Source organism: Micromys minutus, assembly GCF_963924665.1.
Source record: "Micromys minutus genome assembly, chromosome: 7".
NCBI lineage: Eukaryota > Metazoa > Chordata > Mammalia > Rodentia > Muridae > Micromys > Micromys minutus.
The window spans coordinates 41,801,699-41,827,455 of record NC_137976.1 but is presented as its reverse complement, the minus strand read 5'-3'; the positions used below and the strand labels follow the sequence as shown (position 1 = coordinate 41,827,455).

Below are 25,757 nucleotides of genomic sequence, written 5' to 3'. Positions count from 1 at the left end.
CTGAGTGCAGTAACCTAGTCACAACCTCCCCCCACACACATGGTATACACTCACTGATAAGCATATACTAGTCCCCAAAAGTTCTGAATACTCAAGAAACAATTCACAGACCTTATGAGGCTCAAAAAGAAGGAAGGCCAGAATGTAGATGGGTCAGTCCTTCTTAGAAGGTAGAACAGAACACTCATGGGAGCAAAAACAGGGACAAATATAGAAGCAAAGATTGAAGAAATGATCACTCAAAGATTGTCTCATCTGGGGATCCACCCCATATGCAGCCATGAAACTCAAGCACTATTGCTGATACCAAGAAACCAGATATGGATGCCTCCGCAGAGGCTCTGCCAGAGTCATACAGATACAGCTGATGCTTGCAGCTAACCATCGGGCTGGACATGGAAACCCAAATGCAAGAGGTAGAGAAAGGACTGAAAAAGCTGAAAGGCTTTGCAACCCCATGGGAAGACCAACAATATCAACCAACCAAACACTCCAGATCTCTCAAGGACTAAAACATCAACCAATGAGTACATATGGAGAGATCAATGCCTCCAGTTGCATATGTAGCTGAAGATAGCAGTGTCTGGCATCAATGTGAGAACAGGCCTTTGGTCCAGTGAAGGTACGTTTTCCCAGTGTAGGGGAATGTCAAGGCACTGACGTGGAGAGGGTAGCTGGGAGAGGGAGCACCTTCATGAATGAAAGGAGAGGGAAGGGGGACCTGGAATAACATTTGAAATGTAAACACAGAGAAGATCCAATAAAAAAAGAGATGTCTTTGTTGTCTTCTTGACAAACACTCTCCCCACATGCTTGTGGCACTTCTGCATCAATCTCATGTATACAAGAATTTCTCTACCAACCCACCCGTATTCCTGGCAATCACATACAAACCAGTTTCTTCTGAAGCCAGTTTCACAAGTCTTAATGTTCACCTTTGTAATGCCAAACTTAGGAAGTTAGCCAGTCATAAGGCAGTAATCGCCTTTTTTTTCTTTTGTTTTAGGAATTGGTTAGCTGGAATTAAGAATTCCTATGAGACGTAGGGTACCCTGTTATGGCTGGAGAGTGCCGGAAGGAAATGGTCAAGGTAGAGGTTAAATCTATAAGGAAGACAGCACCCCATAGAGTGCCAAACACATATTCAGAAATGATATAGGAAGAAATGGCATCTATCCTTAAGCGGTGAGCAGTTTTTGTTTTTTGTTTTGTAGGTTTTCTATGGAAAAAGAGATAATTTGCATGTCAGAGCTTTTTGGTGAGGATTGGCTGTAGAATATTAAGAGAAACTGAATCAGAATTTTGAAGATTTAAAATACTTGAATATGATTTCTAATACATTAAAACTATACAACTATAATTCAGTTACTTACAGTAAATATCAAAGATTTCTTGATCAGAATAAGTTGTTTTTTGGCCTGAGGGTCCATAGTATGTGACAGAACAGGCGAACGGCATTTGTATGTCAGACTTGGTTGTCTTGTACTCCAAGGAGGAAGTCACAGTGTACAACTGAGTACCTGGATCAATTTCCTTTTTAAAAAATATGGCCACTTCTAAAGAAAGTAAAGAAAATCAATGATAATATCTTTCACTGAAAAATCACAATCCATAATTAAATACCCTAACACCCTTGAGATTCGAGTTTGTCCTTCTAATTGTATTTAGCAGGAGAGAAAGTTGATACTCCGTGAGGTAAGATGCCACTTCAAAATGGTGAATCAGAGACAAGCAAAAATAGAATCCTGGAATCCCATCTCCCACTCAATTTAATTAGCTTCCGGAACATGCCTTATACAGAAATACTCCATTCTGCTTTTGACTCTTCCACACAAGGGATAAAATGGTGTCTAATAACAATTGCCCAGTGAGTTAAAGGACATTTAATTTAACTGCAGCATAGAGCTGTAAATAGAGAAGGGGCAACATGCCTGATTCTGGACAGCTAAGAGCATGGCAAGCCCGTACAATGTACTAATAGGCCGCAGGAAGCCATTGTCCGCCTCTCACTCACCTCCATCAACAGGTTGTAACACTTTCCCATTCTTGTACCATGTGATGTTGCCGTCTGGGTAACTGTCTCTGGAAATGCAGTCACCTAACTGAAAAAATGTAAAGGAAAACTTCCTCACTTCAAATAGCTTCAAATCCTTATTTCAACACTGAAGCCACAGAATCTTCAGGAAAAGAAGTATCTTCAACCATTTCCAACTCTAAGAATCACTCCATGAATCTTATATAAAAGTAATGCTTCATATTAAATCTTACATCTTGAAATGTACAATAAAGCTTTCCACTATGCATAAAACCACATCCACTTAAAGGCATTACCAAATTCATTTTGATGCTATCCATTTTTAATATTACTAAATGACATTATAACTATATTAATATTGATCACTGCTGTGGTTCATAGATCTCCAAATGCAAGAATCATTTAGTGTTAAAATGTGGCACCTCTCCAATTCCATTTTCATTTCATAGTATAAATACTTGCCACATTCTATAATCCTCAGTTCAGTCTTCAAGTGAGATGTTAACTATATTATTCAACATTTATCAAATACTGGGTAATAAAATAAATTAAATTCAAAAGAACTTGATCTTATGCCCCTACACAAACACAAAGGACTATTGAGGTATTTTAGCTAATGAAGATGAAATTATTATCCAATCGATGTGTTCACATGTGGAACTCCACCTTTGCCTGCCTATTAATTCGACTTCCTCTCACACCTGTGATAAGGGGCTTGCATCTGCTTTCTTTCACTATGTATTACGTCAAGTTTCCAGTGATTTACGTTACTACAAATAAAGTCTAAATGTTGCACAAGTCTTGTTTAATCTAAGGACATTTTATGTCTCCATGTTTATCTCCTACTGCTCTCTTTTGCCTTGAATTTTAATGCCCAAAGTTTCTGAAACACCCAAAATTGATGTTCACCAGTCACATCAGATGACTTTATTTCGTTAGAAAGCCTTCCTTCCCATGTTTAGATTGTAGGAAATCCACTTTTTGTTCATTGATCCTAGCAAGCAATTGGTTCATTCACAAGACTCTCTTCTTGCGAAACAACTGTGCCTCCTTCCACATATCCATTGACATGATCAAAAGTGAGTGGTCACATCATTTACACTTTGTGTTTCTGCCCTCTCTGACTGGACCCAAAGTCACCATAAGTAAACTCCAGAAGAGCAGGCACATCGTGTTTGTCTCGACGTCTAGGGGTATTTAGATTAAGTAAAGCAGTTAATAAAAACGACTTCTCACCTTTTTGAGCTGCTCTGTTTCAAGAAATGGTGCTTTGTTTACAATTTCAGGTTTAGATGGTTGCTCTAAAGTTAAACAGAAACAGGTTTAAGTATACTGGAAGAAATAAAGGATATGCATGAGCATGGAAAATAAGAATCCGTATACTCAAGGCAAAAGCACAAATAATAAATGGATTATTCCCAAGTATTCCAGATTTATGGAATACAGTACTTATAACCTGTAAAGTATTTGCTTTATGTCTTTAAATATTGTATTGAGAGCTTATAACTCCTTTGAATAAAATATCTCCAGTGTTCTCTAGATGTTTTATGAGGTGAATATAGTTTTAATGATAAGCAGAGGCCTATATTCTAATTAGGCTATATTATTTCTAGTTGCTAAGCATGGGTACTTTCTGCTTATAAAGGGAAAGACCTCCAAGTCATTAGTTGAGGTTGTTATGGCTCATGAACCCAAATCACAAAGATTTTTTTTGGAAGCCTACATTTGTGAGGATTAAGCAGCTCTAGGATCTCCAGGAAAATATCCCATTGCTCTATATTTTTTAACAAGCACTTAGGGCACTCTTAAGCACAATGAAGTGCAAGAAATATGACTGTAAAAAGTTAAGAAAGCCATGTAGTGATGCACATGCCTCAATTTCCCAAAGATACCAGTGTATATCTCTTCTCCCACCTTGTGAAATGAAAATATAAGAAAGTCCAATTTGAGATGAAAGGCAAAGAGTTTATAGAAAGTTCTATGAAAAAATTCTAGAGGTAGCTTCAGGTGCAAATCATGGCAGCAATGATTTCTCCAACTAATTTAACTGTTCTTCCTTTTATTAGGTATTCTCATTCTTCAGTGTGATAGAAACTTCCTTGGTGACATTCACATACAGCTTTATTATGGAATCTGATCTTGTCCATTCCCATTGTCACTTTCTGTACTGGCTGCCGCTGGTTATTTTCCTTTTTCTAAATAGTACCTCCTGTGTCTTAAAATCGTAGTAAGTATAGATTTCACATATCTGACAAGCAGCAGCCCTCTTTCTGAGCTTACTTTATTTTGCTTAATATGATGACCTACAGTTTTTGTCCATTTTCTGCAAAAACTAATATTATTTTATTTTTAATTGACCGAGTAGTACCATTTAGTCTTACTCTATATCTTCTGTCTGCTCATTGATGGACATCTGAGCTGAATCTACAATTTAACTGTTGGGTATAGTGCTGTGATAAAATGTTTAAGCTGTTTAGGTACCTATGTTGCATTTTAGTGTGAATTTTCCATAGAGTATGCACTTAAGGATGGTGCAGGTGCATCCTATAGTGGTTCTGCTTTCAGTCATTGAGAAAGCATCATTCTGATTGTCCCAGTGGCTGCATTAATCTGTACTCCCATCAGCTTTAAGATTTTCCTTCTTGTAGTCATGAGAATTTATGTCTGATTTCTTCAAACATCCAATCTCACCATGATCGGAGAGAATCTTAATGTGGTTTTGTCTTTGAATACCCTCATGGCCAAGAAGGTAAAACTATTATTCTAATATTCATTGGCAGTTTGTACTTCTCAGAACTATTTATTCTGTTTGCTCAGTTATCAAGTAAAGTTGGCGTGTGTGCGTTTGTTTATTTTTGGAGCTTTTTAAATAGTCATAATATAAGATGTATATTCTTCTAGTTGTCTATAAATGATTGATTTTATACTTTACAATCAGATCAACTAAGATGGGCATAGTGGCACATGTCTTTAATCCCATTACTCTGTAGGCAGAGGCAAGTGGATTTCTGAGCTCAAGGCCAGTCTGGTTTATAATGCATTTTCCAGGACAGCCTAGGCTACAGAGAGAAACTCTTGCCTCAAACATCAAACAAGCAAGCAAGCAAAGAAACAAACAAACAAGAAACAACTCAACTGTTTGCAAATCCACATTTTATCTGAAAAACCTACTGGATAATTTTGTTAAATTTTACTACTTTTCAATTCACAAGTAGTTTAAGAAGAGTACAAACTTATTTATCCTTCAGACTCAAATTACTTTTATTTTATATACACATAAAACTAATTATTTTTCCTTTCATAGTTTTAATGTTTATATCAATTATTTTTGATTGCTACACTCAATTAAGTTGATTTTTTGTATACTTCCTATTCAATTTGGAATTCAGTTGAAAGACTTACCTAACCAGACCATATAGGAAGAGAAGACAAAAACCTTTTGAGTTGCAGTGTAGTTATCACTAGAATGTATATTTTAAAAAGTTACATTTCTTCGTCTAAGTGACTAAAAATTAGAAAAAAATAACATTTTTTTTCCTGTCAAAATAATGCCTAGTTTGTGAAGGGAGATGTATGGTTTGAAGTTAAATCCTTTTGTCTTTTGGTACAACTTGATGCTGCCAGCATTTTAATGGAATACTCCAAATTAAAACTGAATTATTGATCAAACATTGACTTTTGCTTAGAACTCATGCTATCAAAAACAAGCATTTAATATATTTGAGAGATGAATGCACCCAGAATATTTAAACAAATGAAAAGTCTTGGCTCATAATTAAATAAGGCAACGTTCCCAACACCCAGAAGACAGTTCTTAAGTGACACCAATTTCTAAAACTCAAGAGATAGAACATGTTAATTCATTTAGTTGAGTTTTTAAAAAAAATGCGTCAAAATCAAGAAAAATGGAAAGACAACTGACTCTTAATTTTTTCATCTGTAGTAATATGTTTGGAAAATATGGAGTGGTTTGCAAATCACACAAACTTAGGCTTTGAATAAAAACTTACAGGGTAATTTTGCCAAGTTTTACTACTTTTTCAATTCACGAAGTAAAACAAACAATAAAGCTCACATTGCTTCCTCTTAGCATGTAGCAGGTTTACTTCTATTTCTTATTAAACCTCTTAATACTTTACCAATATACAAACAATTACAAATACTGTATGTATGCCAAATTTATAAAATACTTTGCTTTAATTATTTCTAAATTTTATCATCGTTTTAATAAATGTAAGCTGTAGAGAACAAAAGAAAAAAAAAGAAGACCAGGTGAAAAAAATGATTAATTTTAGTCCTTAAATTTTTAATTCACCTTTTATTTGAAATAGTCCCCGTGAATCTGGTGATTTAATGATAATTTAATAGCCATTCTAGGTCCTTGAGTTATTTTCTCATAGATTCTTGCTTCAAATCCTTTGCATTAACTACATTTTTGTATGTAATTTTCTTTTATATTAGTTTGTAACAATCAATGGATATTAGTCAGAGGACCATTTAAAGGACACATACTATTTTAGCAAAATTGCATATCGATTGCCAAGTAGTGTTTTTGTAAAGCACATACTTTATGTGAATTATGTTTTAATATGATTCAAGGATTTATGACCAAGTATAAAACCAAAATAAAAAGCAACACTACAAATTTCATTTGTACCATTTTGTCAAGTTGACTTATTTAAAATTAAGCCAAAGTTTACTTCAGAACTCTCCTGAGTAATCTCTCTAAGATCCTTTACTGAACAATGTGTCAATTATAATATTATGTCATAGTTCATATTTTCCTTCCTTCCTGGCCTGTCTGTCTCAACTCAAGTAGCTAGCAGTATATTATTGTAGGAAAAAATGTGGTGGTACATTAGAAATTATAGGAAAGGATGATTTATAAACAAATCATATAGTAAGTCCCAAAACACTAAAAATGCTATATTTTGCTGCATGTGTAGGTTTGTGGTGTGTGTGTGTGTGTGTGTGTGTGTGTGTGTGTGTGTGTGTGTGTTTGTGTGTGCCTGTGTGTGTCTGTGTATGCTTTTGTGTGTGTATATATATTTGCATGAATGTGTGTGCCTGTGTGTCTCTGTGTGTGTATCTGTATGTGCCTGTGTATGCCTCTGTGTATGTTTGTGTGTGTTTGTGTGAATGTGTGTGTGCCTGTGTGTCTCTGTGTGTGTCTGTATGTGCCTGTGTATGCCCCTCTGTGTATGTGTGTGTGTATTTGTGTGAATGTGTGTGTGTGCTTGTGTGTCTCTGTGTGTGTGTTTGTATGTGCCTGTGTATGCCCCCCTCTGTGTGTGTATTTGTGTGAATGTGTGTGTGTGTGCCTCTCTTTCTCTCTCTCTCTCTCTCTCTCTCTCTCTCTCTCTGTGTGTGTGTGTGTGTGTGTGTGTGTAGGTTTTGGCATCATGTGCCATACAGCAGTATCTATAACAATAGAATATAATTATAAGCCTGAAATGATTTCTTTTTAACTAAAGACGTCACAAGTTTGCATTAATATGCTTCGAAGGCTTACCACAAATGACTAAAGCTAAGCTAGATATAAAATGCTGCATAATTCCAAGTGCTTTGGAAACAGAAGATTTGCTTTTCCACTCAATCCTTTTGTTTTGTAACAGGTTTTTCTGGAGAAGAAGAAAAGGACTGATCAGGAAAAATATACTAAAATAAATACCCAAATTCCTAGCTCTAACTCTCATGCTATATAGTTCATGAATGCTATAAATATGTATCTTAAAAAAATAGAAATAAATACTTAATTAAAAGTTACAGTTTGGGCACCCAGCCCTCTAACATACAGATAAAGATGTAGTACTGAGTAGAAAATTGCTCCTTATCAACCATGATATCCTTTCCTTACTCTATAGACCACACACAGTTTAGTTCAGTCAAAGAACAAGAAGAGACAAGTGCCCTGGCAGGTTTGTGCAGGGGCAAGACTCTCAATCCCTGTTTACAGTAAAATTCCTAATAAGTTACCAAGCACTTTCGGTAGTGTATCCATGGAAGCATGTTATATTTGTTCTCATTATGTTGCGAAATATTATTATTGTTACTTTATATTTTAGTATTTAAAGAGTCAAAGTGACATGGGAAAAATGATGCACATATGATTTCAATACCTGGAAGAAGAAGGAGGAGGAAGGGTTCAAGGACAGCCTGGGCTACAGAGCATCCTTGTGAAATAGCCCAGGCTGTGAGTGACCATGTGTCCATCCCCCTTAGTTACCTCCCTCCCCCTGCCATGTAGAAGAATGAAATTGTAACACACAGTTTAGGTCTTATTTGTGAAACAGATTGTTTTCTATTTCTTTCCTCATTGAAAACATTACTTTACTATTTTCTGGTTTAACAATTTCTACTGGAAGGAGGAGAGATTCTCAATTTCCCAATTTGATGAAGCATTAAGAGTCATATCCAATAGGACCTGTGAAATTATGTGTGGAGCCAGCCATTGGCCAATCCCTTGAAGCCTGAACCCACTGTATACAGACCACATCCTGGAAACAGGCTTTCATCTAATAGCAAAGCACAGGAGCAGAGCACAGAGAACTGGAAAATTAAGACCAAAGGTTCACCAAGAGCTGCTTTATCTCCTTAAAAAAATGGGACTTTTCATGTTCCCATTGCTGACTCTGAATTTGGATCTGACCTCCTAAATGTCCTAGGCTGTCCTTTCTCTTTCTTTTCCTCAAACAGTTATAGCAAAAAACTCCTGAAATAGTGAATGAGATTCTAACCACTTGAATAGAAGCAGCTCCTTACCATGCTAGACCTCATTCCTTAGTTCCTAGATGGGGCTCTAACAGGAGTAGAGAGAATCATTCTATGTAATCTAAAGCATTCATTTTATTCAAGAGGTGGTTTTAACTCCAGGCAGGTGAAGAGACTCGCCAAGGTCAAAACGTAGTGGCAGCTCAGACAGAACAAGGTGTTCTGGTGACCAGCTCACAGATTTTTTTAATTGAATCAATGACAGCCATTTGGCTCTCTTGGTACCTGTTTGACCTCTGAGCCCTTTGCACAGCCATTGGAATGAATCTCAGGGAATGTTCAGAGGTCTAATGCTGCTTTCAAACAGTTTTATTACTCTCCAATGTGCACTAAATGTAAAGGCGGTTTGATTTTGATGCCATTCACGAGCTTGTTAGTGGTGACAAGGCATGTTACTTGCTTGGACTGGAGTTGGCTTGTAGATATAATTTCTTACATCAGAGATGTAGGGTAAAACAAAACAAACAAACCTACACTGAGGGTAAAGTCATCACTTGGGCCCTCTGGCTTGAATAAAAGCAATTTGATTTTGCTCAAAGGGCTGGCAGTCAGCAGACGCTGGCTGATCTGAGATTGGCTCACATGAGCCACACTTGATGCAGTGGTACATGGTTTGTGTTGCTAGGTGATTCAGTAGAGGGAGACAGAGGGCTGATTGATGAGCACAGTAACTCCTAAGTGACTGAAATATATACACGCGTAGGATGAAAGTCTCCCTGCCACAGCTGTTGCTGGATTCACAAAAAGTGGCCTGAGGTAAATTCCTGATTCAATGAAAAGAAATGAGGTGTCTACGTGATCTTGCAGGACTGCCATGGTCATCAGGGTTGTCATTAATTTTCTTAGATGTGGAGGGGCTTTTGTGGCTTCTAGGATGCAATGCCATTTTCAAGAGGGTGTATCTTGCTATGTAAATTCTCTCTGGCCCACAGCCTGGAATGCAAATTCTGTTTCTGAGAATTGCTTTGTTTTCAGCAGCATTCAAAAGAGCAGGGGGCATGGGTCCTTGAGGTATGTGGCACACGACTCTGCTTGAAGTATCACCAAAAGCCTCTGCACTCTAAAGTAGCTTACAGATTTTATTAAATTAAACCAACTGGATCTGTACTCTTAGATATTTACATAGCATTTTTTACAGAAAGAAAACTTGGGAAATATCAAAAAGGATTCTTCTAAATATAAATTGGAATATGCTTGACTTGTTTGTGTACTACTGTGATGTTCAATAATTTCAAGAAAAGTAAACATGGAAAATTTAATTACATAATGATTAGCATGGTGAGTTAGCCTACCCACATTCTTGGTATTTATGATATCAAAGCCTATGGTAATTTTGTTGTTTTTAATTGTTGTTGTTCTGCTTTTAGGGGAAAATGCCATTACCAAATTTACTGTCCATCTCTCCATGAAACAAAATAGAATAAACAATAAGAGAAAAAAGAAAACTAAAATCCTGACATGGCCACTGGCAAATTCAGAACCCTAGTTCTTCCTGTATCCCATGGAAGTAGGCTAGGCTGGCACACAGTTGGGACTGAGCTTGATTAAAAATATAAGTGTAGATGACTTTTAGAAAGTGCCTTCTAAACTAAAATGTAATCAACTGAAGCATGTAATATACATTTACACGGCTTTTCTGGAGACCAAAGGGTTCCTCTGACAATGTTAGTTCTTTTTGAATCCACATCATAAACCCATCGGGGCTTTGAAGTCTCCATAAATACTTAAGGGACAGCCCTACTTAGCTCCATAGGTTATTAAAGAGAAACAGAAAGACAAATCCATGGTTGCTTGTTCCAGTTGGAGGCCTTCAGGGTTTCTTTCTTTACTATCTATTTGAATCATTTCTAGGAGCTGTCAAACCATCAGAAACAAGATTGGGGAGGTAGGAAAGAGAGACCTTTTTGTTTTTTGTTTTTTCTAATTAAGCAAGACTGATAGTCTGAAATATTCGGGACCTGCTTTTTCCTCCTGTACTTTCTAAAACATTATGATGTACCTGAGGTGAGACCTTTTATTTGAATCTTAAAAGAAGACCTCCTTTAATTATACATTGAAAGGCACTCATTTGCTATTTGCACAGGAACATTAACTATGTATAATTAGGGGAAGTTACTGTGTCACAGTAACTATAGTAATTATGTTGAGTCTCTTCTACTAGTCTCTTTTCTCCTAACCCTACTTCATATTTTTTGGTGTATTCCCTCTGTAATCCCATGCACATTCTCAGTGTGCTGAGATTTTCTATTTTAGGGAAAATTTATTAACAGATTAAGGACTGAACCAATAAATGCTGAAAGTCAGAAACACACACACACACACACACACACACACACACACACACACACGTTATATATATGCATATACAGAAATTAAGTTCGGAGATCTTTAGGTCATAGAATAGCTTAGATTTGTATTTTTTCATTTTAGATATTAAGATAATTTCACATGAATCACTCTACCATATATACATTTGTATGATATGCAGGAGTATGTATATATCCTATATCTACATCAAGATTAGTATTTTCTTTTCCTTTGGATAAATCAATGGAAGTTAGAGGGCATACAGTCACTGGTAGCACTGTTCTTCATACCTATGTTACATGGCAAACAAAACAGAGTATTGTTCCAAGTCTTCACTGTGCATCTCCCATTGATGCCAGATGTGTCTTCTTTGCTAACAGCATGAACAAGTAGATTAAAGAGCTCTAGATAGTTCCCTGGAAGACGCATTGCAGATACTCAAGCTTCCCCCTGGAGAACACCTTCTAACTCGAGCCATCGACCCCACTTAGCAGTTTTACTGCAGTCTACTTACTGAACACCTTGACTAGGGTAGGTGCCTCAAACACGTTGTCCTCGGTCACCAGCATGCACACAAATCGCTTTTCATCACTGATCTTGGCATTGTTGATAGACAAAGTGTAGTTTTCTGAGAGGCTCAGTCTGTCCTTGTACTCTGGCACATCGTCATATTGCACACTTTTCTTGGTAGAAGATCTGAATGCAATAAATACTGGAGACCCATCAGGTTTTTCCTAAAAGGGGAAATAACAGTACATGCTGAAAATAAACAGAATTCATGCATTTCAGGATCATATCATTCCCCTTCCATGCTCTTTTATATAGAATTTTGTTGGTGGTGGTGGTGAAGAGCAATGGCTTTAGATACCAGCCTCACTGAAATCTTTACGCATGGAAAGAAAAATCACACTTCACATGGAGGAAAACTATTGGTTTCCTCACAGGTTTATGCAAATGGGTGAAATGAAAAGACCAGGCTCTCTGCATTGGAGCTCAACTCACACCCGTGAGCTGTCTTAAGTGGGTGTGATATGGTCTTGTTTAATATACATCTAAAAAGTAGATACAAACAGATTGTTCAGAGAAAAAAAAATCACTGGAGTGTTCAGTCCCACCATTGAACTTGATGTTTGGCCTCGGGAGCATTAGGCAGCTTTATTGGAAACACTTACTGCTTTAATTCCCACACTTAACATGCTCATCTCTGACAACTAGCATGGATGTGGTTGACCTTTACATCAGGTACTCAGTTTTCATGAAGGAGCAACATTCACCCTGTCAAATCGCCCTTTTCACTAAAGAAGACTGAGATTAACCTCTGCAACCTTGAGTGTTGCACCTACGGTTTAAAACTTACTTTGAAAGCTATCATGAAACCATTATCATTGTAAGATGTTATCTGGCACGGGAAATAGTGCCAAGAACACGGGTCCATATGATGCCTTTTCCCCTCTGGTCTCACAAAAACTCCCTTATGTGGGAAGCAAGTTAGTCGAAGATAGGGGCCAACTATTCCCCATTATTGACCTAACAAAGGCTTGGAGAAACTTACATATAAAGAAATATGATTAAATGCTAAGCAAATATTAAGATTCTATAGAAGCTTATTAGCTTGACTGGTTTCATTTTTAAGTAACTATCAGATGTGATTGCAAAGCTTTTTTTTTAGGAACTCAAAAGTTTCAGTTTCTTATATATGTGTGTACACATATAAATATATCAAGAATATTTGTCTTAAATCTTTAGTCTCATCTCAGTTGAGCAGTTCAAATCCTTGCCTTAAGTTATTCCTTTATTGTGGGATATGTGTTATCAGAATACCTTAGATTTCCATACTCATTCTCTTTGCAATAAATAATAATTGTTAATGTTTTAGCACTTAACTCCACAGATAGTGCTTTCTCTTGGCTATCTGTGAAGTGATTAGTGGCTGTAGCATTTATAACAAACTTATACATTAGATTGATAGTATATGTGTAACTTGTAGATTTGTCAATGAAAGTCACGTTTGTAGGATGACTTCCTAAGGTCCCCATCAGTAAACATCACTAGTGAAGAAATTTGTCAGCAGCATGGCTGTCTTTAGAGTACACTGCAAGAATCCTGACTGTGGTGAGATTTCTCTTTTTTATCAGTAATTGTGGTAGATACTCATGAAGAGGCTAAGGGAGGGATAGGCTTCAGAGGGGTTGACAACCATTGTCTCCACCTATGGGGAGTCTCCAGTGATAGGGGGACTCTAGCTATCTTCTCCTTATGTTTGCTCACTTTCGATTTGTCCAAACATTCTGCTCTTCTTGCAGCTGATTACATGAAATTAGAGCAAAAAAGGTGTTTCTGCCAATCAACACTGACTTGAGAGTAACTCAAATGCATCACATTAATTTATTCCTGGAGCTTTTCACTTAATGAACAATTTGAAATTAGCCATTACTGATTGGCTTCCCACACTATAATGTAAATTCAGTGCATGTGGAACCTAATTCCTATGTTATTCTTAAGATGGGCTTTTATCACACAAGTTTATTTTTCTCTCAGTTGATTCTATTTATTTTGGTGGTCAATTTGTCCTTGAGTACATTACATGGTAGACTCCACGACTTGGAACTTAAGGATTTCAAATAGACTCTTTCCTCCACATCATTCCTCTGCCTTTACAGAGAACAAGAAGGAGATCAGAATGACCTTGAGCGACCTGGTAATGTTCACAAAATAATGAGAGAGCGGAATGTATCACATACTTTGTTTTTCCTGGCATACGTGCACAGTGTAGCTGTGGAGATGAGCCCTACAGCCATAGTAGCTGGCTTCTTAAGTCTGTACATAATCATCTCATTAGATGCTGAGAAACTGAGAAAGCATTTGACAAAATTCAGCACCCCTTCCTATTAAAAGTCTTGGAAAGATCAGGAATTCAAGGCCAATAACTAAACATAGTAAAAGCAATATACGACAAACCAGTAGCCAATGCCAAACTAAATGATGAGAAACTTGAAGCAATCCCACTAAAATCAGGGACTAGACAAGGCTGCCTACTCTCTCCCTACCTATTCAATATAGTACTGGAAGTTCTAGCCAGAGCAATTAGTCAGAAAAAGGAATCCAAAGCATACAATTTGGAAAGGAAGAAGCCAAAATTTCACTATTTGCAGATAATATGATAGTATACTTACTTGACCCCAAAAAATCCACCAGAGATCTCCTACAGCTGATAAACAACTTCAGCAAAGTGGCTGGATATAAAATTAACTCAAAAAAATCAGTAGCTTTCCTTTTCTCAAAGGAAAAACAGGCTGAGAAGGAAATTAGGGAAATGACAACTTTCACAACAGTCACAAATAATATAAAACACCTCAATGTGACTCTAACCAAGCAAGTAAAAGATCTGTATGACAAAACTTCAAGTCTCAGAAAGATCTCCCATGTTTAGTAAAAAGTGGCTATCTTGCCTAAAGCAATCTACAGATTTAATGCCATCCCCATCAAAATTCCAACTTAATTTTTCATAGAGTTAGAAACAACACTTTGCAAATTCATTTGGAATAATAAAACACCCAGGATAGCAAAAACTATTCTCACCAATAATAGAACTTCTGGGGATATCATCATCCCTAATCTTAAGCTGTATTACAGATCATTAGTGATATAAACCACATGGTATTGGTACGGAGACAGGCAGGTAGATCAATGGAACAGAATTGAAGACCCAGAAATGAACCCACACACCTATGGTCACTTGATGTTTGACAAAAGAGCTAAAAAGAACAGCATTTTCAGCAAATGGTGCTGGTTCAACTGGCAGTCAGCATGCAGAAGAATGCAAATTGATCCATTATTATCTCCTTGTACAAAGCTCATATTCAAGTGGATCAACGACCTCCACATAAAACCAGGCACATGTAAACGAATAGAAGATAATGTAGGGAAAAACTTAGAACACATAGGCACAGAAAAAATTTTCCTGAACAGAACATTAATCATTTGTGCTCTACAGTCAAGAATTGACAAATGGGATCTCATGATATTGCAAAGTGTTTATAAGACTAAGGACACTGTCAAGGAGACAAAATGGCAATCAAGAGATTGAGAAAGGATCTTTACCAATCTTACATCTGATAGAGGGCTAATATCCAATACAAAGAACTCAAAACAGTTAGACTCTTGAGACTCAAATGATTTTATTAAAAATGGGGTACAAAGTTAAGCAAAGAATTCTCAACTGAGGAATATCGAATGGCTGAGAAGCACCTAAAGAAATGCTCAATATGCCTAGTCATCAGGGAAATGCAAAACAAAACAACCCTGAGATTCCACTTCACACCAGTCAGAATGGCTAAGATCAAAAACTCAGGTAACAGCAGATACTGGCAAGAATGTGGAGAAATAGAAACACCTCTCCATTGTTGGTGGGATTGCTAGCTGGTACAGCCACTTTGGAAATCAGTCTGGCGGCACCTCAGAAAATTAGACACAGTACTACCGGCAGACCCAACTATTCCACCTCTGAGCATATACCCAAAGATGCTCCAACATATAACAAGGACACATGCTCCACCATGTTCATAGTAGCCTTACTTGTAATATCCAGAAGCTAGAAAAAGAAAAAACAGAAGTCCTTCAAAAGAGAAATAGACACAGATATTGGGTACATTTATACAATGAACAACTACTCAGCTATTAGAAACAATGACTGCATGAAATTCCTAGGCAAATGGATGAAACTCGAAGTTATGCTCCTGAGTGAGGTAACCCAGTCACAAAAGAACACACATGGTATGCCCTCACTGATAAGTGGATACTAGCCCCCAAAAGCTCAGATTATCCAAGAAACAATTCACAGACCCTATGAAGCTCAAAAAGAAGGAAGGGCAGAATGTGAATGCCTCAGTCCTTCTTAGAGGGAAGAACAAAACACTCACAGGAAGAAATACAGGGACAAATAGAGGAGCAGGGATTGAAAAAAAGATCATGCAGAGATTGCCCTACCTGGGGATCCACCCCATATGCAGCCACCAAATCCAAGCACTATTGCTGATGCCAAGTAGTGTTTACTGGTTAGAACCAGATATGGATGCCTCCTCAGAGGCTCTGCCAGACTCATATAGATACAGTTGGGGATGCTTGCAGCTAACAATTGAACTAAACATAGGAGCCCTAATGAAAGAGCTAGAGAAAGGACTGAAGGAGCCTAAAGGGTTTGCAACCCCATGGGAAGAACAACATTATCAACCAAGCAAACCCTCCAGAACTCCCAGGGACTAAAACACCAGCCAATGAGCACACATGGAGAGACCTGTGGCTCCAGTTGCATATGTAGCAGAGGACAGCATTGTCTGGGGTCAAAGTGAGAAGAGGCCTTTGGTCGAGTGAAGGCAAATTTTCCCAGAGTAGGGGAATGCCAAGGCATTGAGGTGGAGAGGGTAGTTAGGATGGGAGCAACTTCACCTTCATGGAGGCAAAGAAAGGGTGAGAAGAGATGAGATTGGTGGGAAGGGGATAATTCCTGAAATGTAAATACAGAGAATATTCAATAAAAAAAAAGAAAAATAGAAGTAGGTCACATTTTTTTTTATTATTTTGAAAAAGGCTCTTCATTCTGTCTAGTATTTGCTGATTGCCATAGCTCATCTCCAAGAACTACATATTTAAATATAGTGTGAATGGAAAAAGTGCATTTTACTTGCTAAAACAAAAAGAGAATGTAATACAGGTTACAACTTCTCTGAGAAATGTTGTAATAAACAAACAGTTAATAAATCATCCAACAACCAACAATGCTCTCCTAATGTAAACGTTTGCAAATATTCAGGGACTAGGGAAATATGCTATTGTATTCCAGGAAATGTCTATGTACTTGCACCTTCTTCACTGCTGCAAGTCTCTTGTGACCCTTCCTTGGGAAACTGTACTACAAAGACACCTTTTGTTGATCTGTGTTCGACTGAGGCATTAATCTGTTAGCTCAGCTTGCACGCCCACCTTCCAGGATCTCTATTTTTTATTTCTAGAGCCATCTGCATTGTTTTACCTGACATAGTATAATGAACTTAAGTGCAAGCAATGGATAAAATCAGCAGATAAATGCACAATTGATCCGTAATATCAACACGCAGAAGACTCAGCAACAGAAACAAAGCTGATTGTCAGCTCCCGTGGGAAATCTGAGTTCTCTAGGTACTGATCCACCTAGCCTTTGCCGTATCTGCTTCACATAGAAACTAGTGATGATAAAATGATTGCCTCTGTAGATCTGTTCTGTATTCTCCCCTGACAGTATTGCAGAATCCCGCCTTTCCCTGTGCCTCTAACACTTATGGCTGGATGCTTAAGACAAGATGATCTATAACTTTTGAGTCATTAGATTTATTTAAAATAGCACTAGTTACATAAACATGAATTTTATTGACATATTCAATACATTTTCTACATAAGTATGTACAGATAAATAATGCTATTATGTCAATCTTACACACTCACGTGTTCTGAAAGAGAGAGAGAGGGAGAGAGAGAATTGTATTTTGAAATTCATCAAGCCCCAGGAGGCTCACACTTACATATTTCCATTTGCCAAACATGAGGTTCTGAGGCACATCGAGTCGGCAAGGCATGACAATGGTGTCTCCATATGCTGAGCTGACAGTGTACCATCCAAGGCCTTTGGGCAAAAGGGAAAAGATATTTTGAGTGTAGTCCTGAAGCTACAGTAGAGAAACGCAGGAGAATTTACAAGCTGATTATGTTCTTCACTGTATTTACTAGGAATATATTTCACAGAAACATGAAGCTGTGCCAAAAATAACATGTTCAAAGATCTCAAAATCGTTTGAAATACATTTTCATAAAACCATTTATCAATTTTACCTCTTACAAAATTAAAGTTAAGCGTCAATATCTAAAATAAATAGCTCAAGTAAAAACAAATTCAACTTTATCTGGATGGAGAAAAGCTAGTATTGAAGCAGCTGATTTTATAGACAAAAAAAAAATCCTCTGAATTTTAACTTTCCATAAAATATTAACATGCTGAAATTATAGTACAAAAATCCCTTTCTCGCAGAGAGTGATGCACCCTGTGATTTAGTTGCTGCATTGGGCATCAATCTGGCCTAAAATGTTTTTGTTAACCCGATACGGAAAAGAGAAAGAAACGGGTCATTTCATTCTTTATTGGGCTAAGTAGTAAAAATTTAAAAGGTGAAAAGAATAATTTTAAGAATGTAAAATACTCGTAACCACGGGATTTTGGAAAACCTTAAGGCTTTATAGACGTGAAAAACAAATCCCTTACATTCTTCCCAAAGGAACAATGGGAAAACACAACAGTTATTACAGTAACCTAGAGAGAGGAAGAGGCAAACAAAAAGACAAGTGTGAGGGAGGATTTCCAGTCCCGAGGAGCACAGCAGTGTGTCCACAGTTCACAGCAGTTTGCTACATGCTGTGTACAGACCTCGGTGAGAGGCGCTTACAAACATAAAACGGTTATGAAAAATTGGATGTGCCTGTTACCCTGATCCCATCAGAACATACTATGTATACGTATAGACACAGTACACCCTACTCTGTAAATAAATAAAACATATATGTGCTAATTAAAAAGGAAAAAAATAACTTTGATATTTGCATTGGCAATAGTAGCAAGGAAGCGTCTCAGATACTTCAACTTATTCAGCTTACAAAGCTCTTTAAGGTTTAAGAAGCTCATGGATGAGAATCCATGAATGTCATGAGAAGGGGCTAATTTAATCTGTAGGGGAAAAGCATAAGCAGATGTTATTTCGTCCAGCAGGGGGTGCTAAAGGGCAAAGCTAAGGCAATCTGTGACTCAATAAATAAAACTATCTTGGGACTTTCTGAACAGGAGCCCTGGTGGATGAATGGTAGCTTTCACTGTTACCTGTCAACTGTCTAGTATGCATACAAAGCTTTACGTCGAGATAGAAATCACTGTTATAAAGTAGGGAGTTTGGAAAAATTCCTCTTTCAAGATTTAATTGGCAAGGGGCTACGTCCTCTCTAAACATGTCTCTATGAACAAGAATATAAGAAGCAAATGTTTAGCCCAAGCGGCTCAAGCACTTTTTACCACTGTTCAGATACAGGATACTATGCAGAAGCAGCGAGACTGTGTTTTCATTTGGTATTTGAAAATGTAAAAACACATAAAACTATTCATCATATACCCAGTATCTGTTAAAATAACCTTAAAACTTTCCCATAATATTCTGTTCCTCATGCTGAAATTATTACTCTTTTTGATATTAAGCTATCAGATATCTGCGGGTCATAAAAGAAAAGATGATATTTTGTTCTTTGGCTTTTGTTTCATATATTTTGCAATGCTAAGGATTAAACCCAGGGCCTCGGGCATGTTGGGCAAGTGAGCACACCAGCTGGACTTTCTCTTCGATTTTTATCAGTTTTTAAAAGTTAAAAATAGACCTTTTCTCCTTCAATACATCCCAAGTACAGTTACCCATACCCCAACTCCTCTGAGCACCCCAAACTCCCTCAGATCCACTTTACTTTTTCAGAAAAGAACAAGCCTCCAAAACCACAGCCAAACAGGAAGAAACCAGATACAACAAGACCAAGGGCCCTCACTCACATCAAGACTGGCCAAAGCAGCCCAAGAGACGCACAAGTGTCTTAATAGCATGCAACAGAGATATTCCGGCTTCCACGGTTAGAGGTCCCACAAAAACACCAAGCAAACACACACAGCATATATGCAGTGGACCTTGTGCAAACCCATGCAGGCCCCATGCTTGTTGCTTCAGTTCCTGTGGGCCCATGTGAACCCTGCTTAGTTTATTCAGTGGGCCATATTCTCTTTGTGACCTCTGACATCTTCGACTATTACAGAAGAGTGGACTTTTACATAGGTGATTCTTAACCTGCATACTGACAGTGAATAGACTGTTCTAATCAGGACACAGCTCTGGTTTTCTACATCAGGTTCTTCCATGTGGGAATTTTACTATGTATATTAATTTGTGGCTAAGTAGAGATCAGCAAAGCCACAGGAAGCCTGTGATTTCACGTTGTTTTATAGCAAAGCACTCGAATGCGACAGTGATTTGTCATTTCACCTTCACCTGTATCAGATTGTACCCTGCTGATCGGCTCCTGATTAGAAGGTGTTTTTTTGTAAAACACCTTATTTTGACAATTGGCGCTGATTCCATGGTGGGCCAAACAATGCAGTTTGCAGAGAGCTCAGACTCCCTGGCTGTGACCCATTCATAAACTAAAGGGAAGTAAGCAAAGGCCTTTTCCAAATGTTATTTTGTCATTGCTCTTCCCAAATACTATTTTTCTCTCCTACCCATATGGAAGCTTAATGTTCTATACATATGCCAGATTTTATGACAGGTTTTAAAGCTGCGTAAATCTGAAGTATATGTTGTATTATTGCCACGATCAAGGCACAACTGTGGCAGTGAGAAGAACATGCATTTTAAAACTTTGTATCCTGACACTTAAGAAATTTAGTAAAATTATTTATTATTTGAATGTGGTGACGCCCTTCCCATTTTACTTATCTAATTAATATATTTGGACATCAGGAATAACTTATAACAATGGAACTTTGAGATAGTCTTCTTGCTTTCTCATATTCTAAGATCATCCATTATATTTTGCATGGGTAGAGAATATGGATTTTATCCTCTTATGATATTTACTGTCATGAGGAGAAAAAACAAAACATAAAATCAAACATATTTCATGGTAGTTCATGGAAGCCTCTCTTCCCTCTCCAGTGAGATTAAGAACTATTTCTGCTCTCTGATTTACAAATGATACAAGAAAATGACCCTTTCATCTCTCATGACCTCCAAGCAAAATGTCGTTGCTTTATCTGTTTTGAAAACTCATGGGTCTCATTTTGTTGTGACAATGCTAAATTGAAATCAGCTAAGACTCTAATAAAAGAAGAAATGCAAAGGACACATGGCAGAAACAGTACAGCAGAGAAAGACCAACAGTCACAGACAGGATCTTTGTTCCAAGGACTCAAAAGGATGAGTATGTTGGGTTTCCTGAGGAGCCATAAAATGCTTACATTGGAATCAATTTTCGAGTTGGCTACAGTCATCAACTTCCTTCTAGCAAGTGCATGACTTCCTGGCTCATCTGAGTGAATGACAGAAGATGTGCCTCTTCAGGAGTGCTAAGGTGCCTAACCTTCTAGAGATACAGTAACTACAAAGACCATGGTGATTTGGTAATGGATTAACGTCCTAACTCCTACAGATGTCTAAGTCTTTGAAATGACAGGGAAGCAAGACCTGGAAAACCTGTCACCCTGAGTGATTCTGTTTACACCTTCTGTAGAAGAAAAAGACTTTTATCTTTAAAGTACCAAATCTGAAAATTGAATTCGGCTTACTAGAATTCTCCTGCAGTTTCCTTCCTATAATAGGCATTAACTAAATCATTGAATTTTGTGCTCTACAGATTATTTGGCACTGTGAAAAATATAAACTGTCTGTCACATATTCCATGAAAAGGCTGGACATACACTTAACATAGTAGACAATGGATGTGCACAATATGCTTGCGTGCTTGCATCTGTACTCATGGGTATATGTTTTTCTGCTGCAGGTTCATCTGGGTGTGAATAGATGTGTATATCTGGAGGATTCAAGATGACCTCAAGTGTCTTTCTTCAGGTGACATCTTTTTATGATGTCACTACCTCTTAGTGGACTGAAAGTAAACCAGTAGGCTAGACTGTCTGCTCAGGGAGCACAAGGGATATACCTATTCCCACCTTCCTGTTGCTGATATTACAAGTGCTCATATGAGCCATGGTACCTAGTTTCTTCTTACCTCAGGCTTTTATGCAGACAGGATTAACACTTTACTAACAGCATCTCATCCCCAGCCCATTTTGTGCCTGTATACTCAGTCCATGCCATGTCGACATATGCAGTTTATCTGGTTTAGAACGAACTCTATGAAATGTGCTCTACCAATTCAAAACCCTTTTGAATATAATAGTCTGTAAAATGTCCTGACATTAAAATAAAAATAATTTTTATGCCTGAGAAGCAGAGTATAATTAAGGTACTTTTTATAAAGTGCTATTATCCAAAAACAAACAAACACCTCAAAACCAAAACAATAGAACCGGAAAAAATATAATGTAATAAAAAAATTTTTAAAAATCTCTTGACCAAATTTTCCTGATACAAAGCATCTCAAAAAACTGAGCATAAAATGCCCACTAAATATAATTGTATATTTCTGAAGAAAACAAGGTAAGGCAGATATCAAAAGAGAAATACTGAGTTGTTGGTTGGGTGGATACTTTTGACTCCCATCTGAAATAATTATAAATGTAATGATTTTTATCATATTGGTGGCAAATGACTTTTCTCTATAAATGAATTCTAAAGGTCAGAGTAATGATTCTCTTTCTATGTACTGATGGACTTCAGACTTCTCTCTCACATTCCAGCAGAAACAGAATAGTTTATAGGACAGAATGAGACTCAGACCCGGCAAACTTCTGCATGCTGTAATTTGTCATGTGTAATTATTATTTATTACTCTGATATTTTAATAGCATCATTGTCCTTAAATGCACTCACTGATCTTTGTAGATCTTTTTGGTGCCATGAAAGGGTTAAGTTGAATTATAATGGGTTCACAGCTTGTGATATAAGAAGTAAATGACAGTTTCACTGAAATTTCACACTTAATTTGAACAAATTGCTGGGGTAAGGATTAGGTAGAAAGGTGTTTGTTATTGAAAACTACCTTTGTGCTTACGTAGTTGATTTTGATACATAGCTGTGCTGATGCTCTTTTTTACCATACTAATGAAAGAATGTGACGTGTAAATCCTTTGTAATATCAGTTTATAGCAGTGTTGGTTACATCTGATATTTTGGGTTGGAGCTACCTTCATTGTAAGAGGACAGGACTCTGTCTTTTGAAGTTCTTGGGGCATCTCTAACAGTACTTGTCTTCCCCTCCTATGAAAATTCAAAGCCTACAGAAGTGATAATTGTCATTTCATATGCAAAATTACCCCAAAAGCTATCCACTCAGAAACTTAAGCTGTAACTATTGTTTTCTTACATTCTCTGAAACAGTTTTATTTGTATTTGTTTTTTGTTTGTTTGAAAAAGTTTCTCTCTATAGCCCTCTGTTATCCTAAAACTTGCTCTGTAGAACAGGTTGGCCTAAAACTCAGCAATCCATGTGCCTCTGCCTCCCAAGTGCTGGGATTAAAGACAAAGTTATGTAAGGCAAAGGACACCATAAATAAGACAAAATAAGACAAAAGGATAGCCTACACAATGGGAAAGATTTTGGCTGAGTCCACATCTGATAGAGGGCTGATAACCAAAGTACATAAAGAACACAAGAATCTTGACATCAACAAATCAAATAACCCAACTTTTAAAATGGGTACAAAAACAGGGTACAAATATAAACAGAGAATTCTTGACAGAGAACCTTCTAATGACCAAAAAGCACTTAAGAGATATTCAACATCCTTAGTCATCAGGAAAATGCAAATCAAAATGGCACTGAGATTCCATCTTACATGTCTTGGAATGGCTAAGATGAAAAAAAAATCAGCAGATAGCTCATTCTAGAGAGGATATAGAGAAGGGAACACCCCTCCATTGTTGGTAGAAGTGCAAACTTGAATAATCACTTTGAAAATATGGGTGTTCTTAGAAAACTGGGAATAGATATACCTCAACTCCCATCTATACCACTCCTGAAAAGATGCTCTACTATACTGAAAGGACACTTGTACAACTATGTTCTTAGCAGCTTAATAGTCAGAAACTAAAAAAAAAAAAAAAAAAAAACAAAAAAAAACTAGATGTCCTTCAATTGAAAAATGGATAAAGAAAATATGCTATATTTACAAAACTGAGTACTAATTAGCCATTAAAAACAATGGCATCATGAAATTTGCAAGCAAATATATGAAACTTGAAAAATATCATCCTGAGTGAGTAACCAAGACAGAGAAAGACAAACATGATATGCACTTGCTTCTAAGTAGATATTAGACCTAAAATACAGGATAACCATGCTAAAATGTACATATTGAAAGAAACTAAATAATGAGGAGGGGCCAAAAGGGGACACTTGAGTTTCACTACAGGGAAATAGATTAGACACTGGGGGTAGCTGGAGGGAGGTGACTGGATAAGAAAGGGGGTGGGAATGGGAACAGGAGGAATGAGGTCTGGGGAGGATGGAGTTAGAGCATACTGGGAGAGACAACTGAATTGTGGGAGTATCTCTGGGATGAGCTACAACCCTAGGACAATGGAAAATTACAGGAACCTATGAGGATGACCCTAGCTAATACTCCTAGCAATGGGGGATAAAGAACCTTAACTGCCCATCTCCTGCAACCAGACAAAATTTCTAATGATTGGGACACCTGCCCTGCTATGAACCCTTGACCTACAATTTTTCTGGCTACAAGACATGCAGGAATATAGATGAAGCATAAATTCAGAGACTGCAGCAGATGGAAACAGATTCAAAGACCCATAGCCAAACATTAAGTGGAGCTTGTGGAATTCTGTGGAAGAGGAGGAGGAAGGAAGGAAGAAGCCAGAAAGATAAAGAACACTATAAGAAAACTACAGAATCAATTAACGTGGGCACATAGGTATTAAACTGTCAAATAGGAAGCTTTCATGGGTAAGAAGTAGGCCTTCTGCACATATGCAACAGTTGTGCAGCTGGGTGTCCATGAGGGACTCTTAAAGCAGGAGCAGGTGCTTTCTCTGACTACACTGCCTCCCTTTGGATCCCGTTCCCCTAACTGGGCTACCTTGTCTAGCTTCAACAGAAGAATAGACTCATAGTCTTACTACAACGTGATACACCGATGCTAGCTGATATCCACGGGAGGTCTCCCTTTTTCTGAAGAGAAAGGAAAGGGACTAAAGTAGATAAATAACTGATACAGAAAAAATAAACATGTGTTATCTCTACCCACCAAAACTGGTTCTAATGAAGCTGTGGTTTTCAGGGAAGAAATTTAGGAAGTAAAATAAAATCTTAATGTAGGACAAACTGATGACTGAATTCAGGTGAAGGGATGGAGATAGAAGTGACATACAGGAACACTTCCTGTCCACCAAATCTCAATGCCACACCTAAATGCTTCATATTGCACTATTGCATTATGATAGATTGCAGACTCTAGAATTTGATTTTCAATCTCTTTATAGAGATGACATTTGTTTTTAAACTTACAAATCATAGAAAATATGGACCATACCACTAGTGAATTATAAACCATACATACCATATATTTTATTTAATATAACAAAATATTACAGTTCTATTGGTAGAGTGAAGTTCACATTTTGAAAGTGTTAGCCATCCCTATTGTTTTACGATTCAGACACTGGTGGTTTTCCATCTTAGAATCGCTCTGATAGCTTATCATACTGATGTGGAATTTAAGGTATTTTTTCATAGTCATATATGTATGAAAATTAATTGTCAGTATATACATATGCAGTCAAATATGTGTGTGCATTCACGTGTGTGAATTTGCAATGAATAATGGATGAAGTAGAACAAGTGATAGAATATGATGTAATTTCGACAGAGCGAAGAATTTTTCACTCTCTTCTTTATT

General features: G+C 37.3%; 1 protein-coding gene across 1 annotated transcript in view; it reads right to left on the bottom strand.

The window, feature by feature from the left end:
- Positions 1-25,757, bottom strand: part of ALCAM (activated leukocyte cell adhesion molecule) — a 185,354-nt gene that overhangs the window by 32,912 nt on the left and 126,685 nt on the right. The window contains exons 2-6 of the mRNA XM_080919645.1: positions 17,668-17,768; positions 11,628-11,847; positions 3,272-3,336; positions 2,015-2,102; positions 1,374-1,556 (exon numbers count right to left, since the gene is read on the bottom strand). Of these exons, the coding sequence (XP_080775771.1) occupies positions 1,374-1,556; positions 2,015-2,102; positions 3,272-3,336; positions 11,628-11,847; positions 17,668-17,768 (657 nt within the window). The remainder of the gene's footprint in view (positions 1-1,373; positions 1,557-2,014; positions 2,103-3,271; positions 3,337-11,627; positions 11,848-17,667; positions 17,769-25,757) is intronic.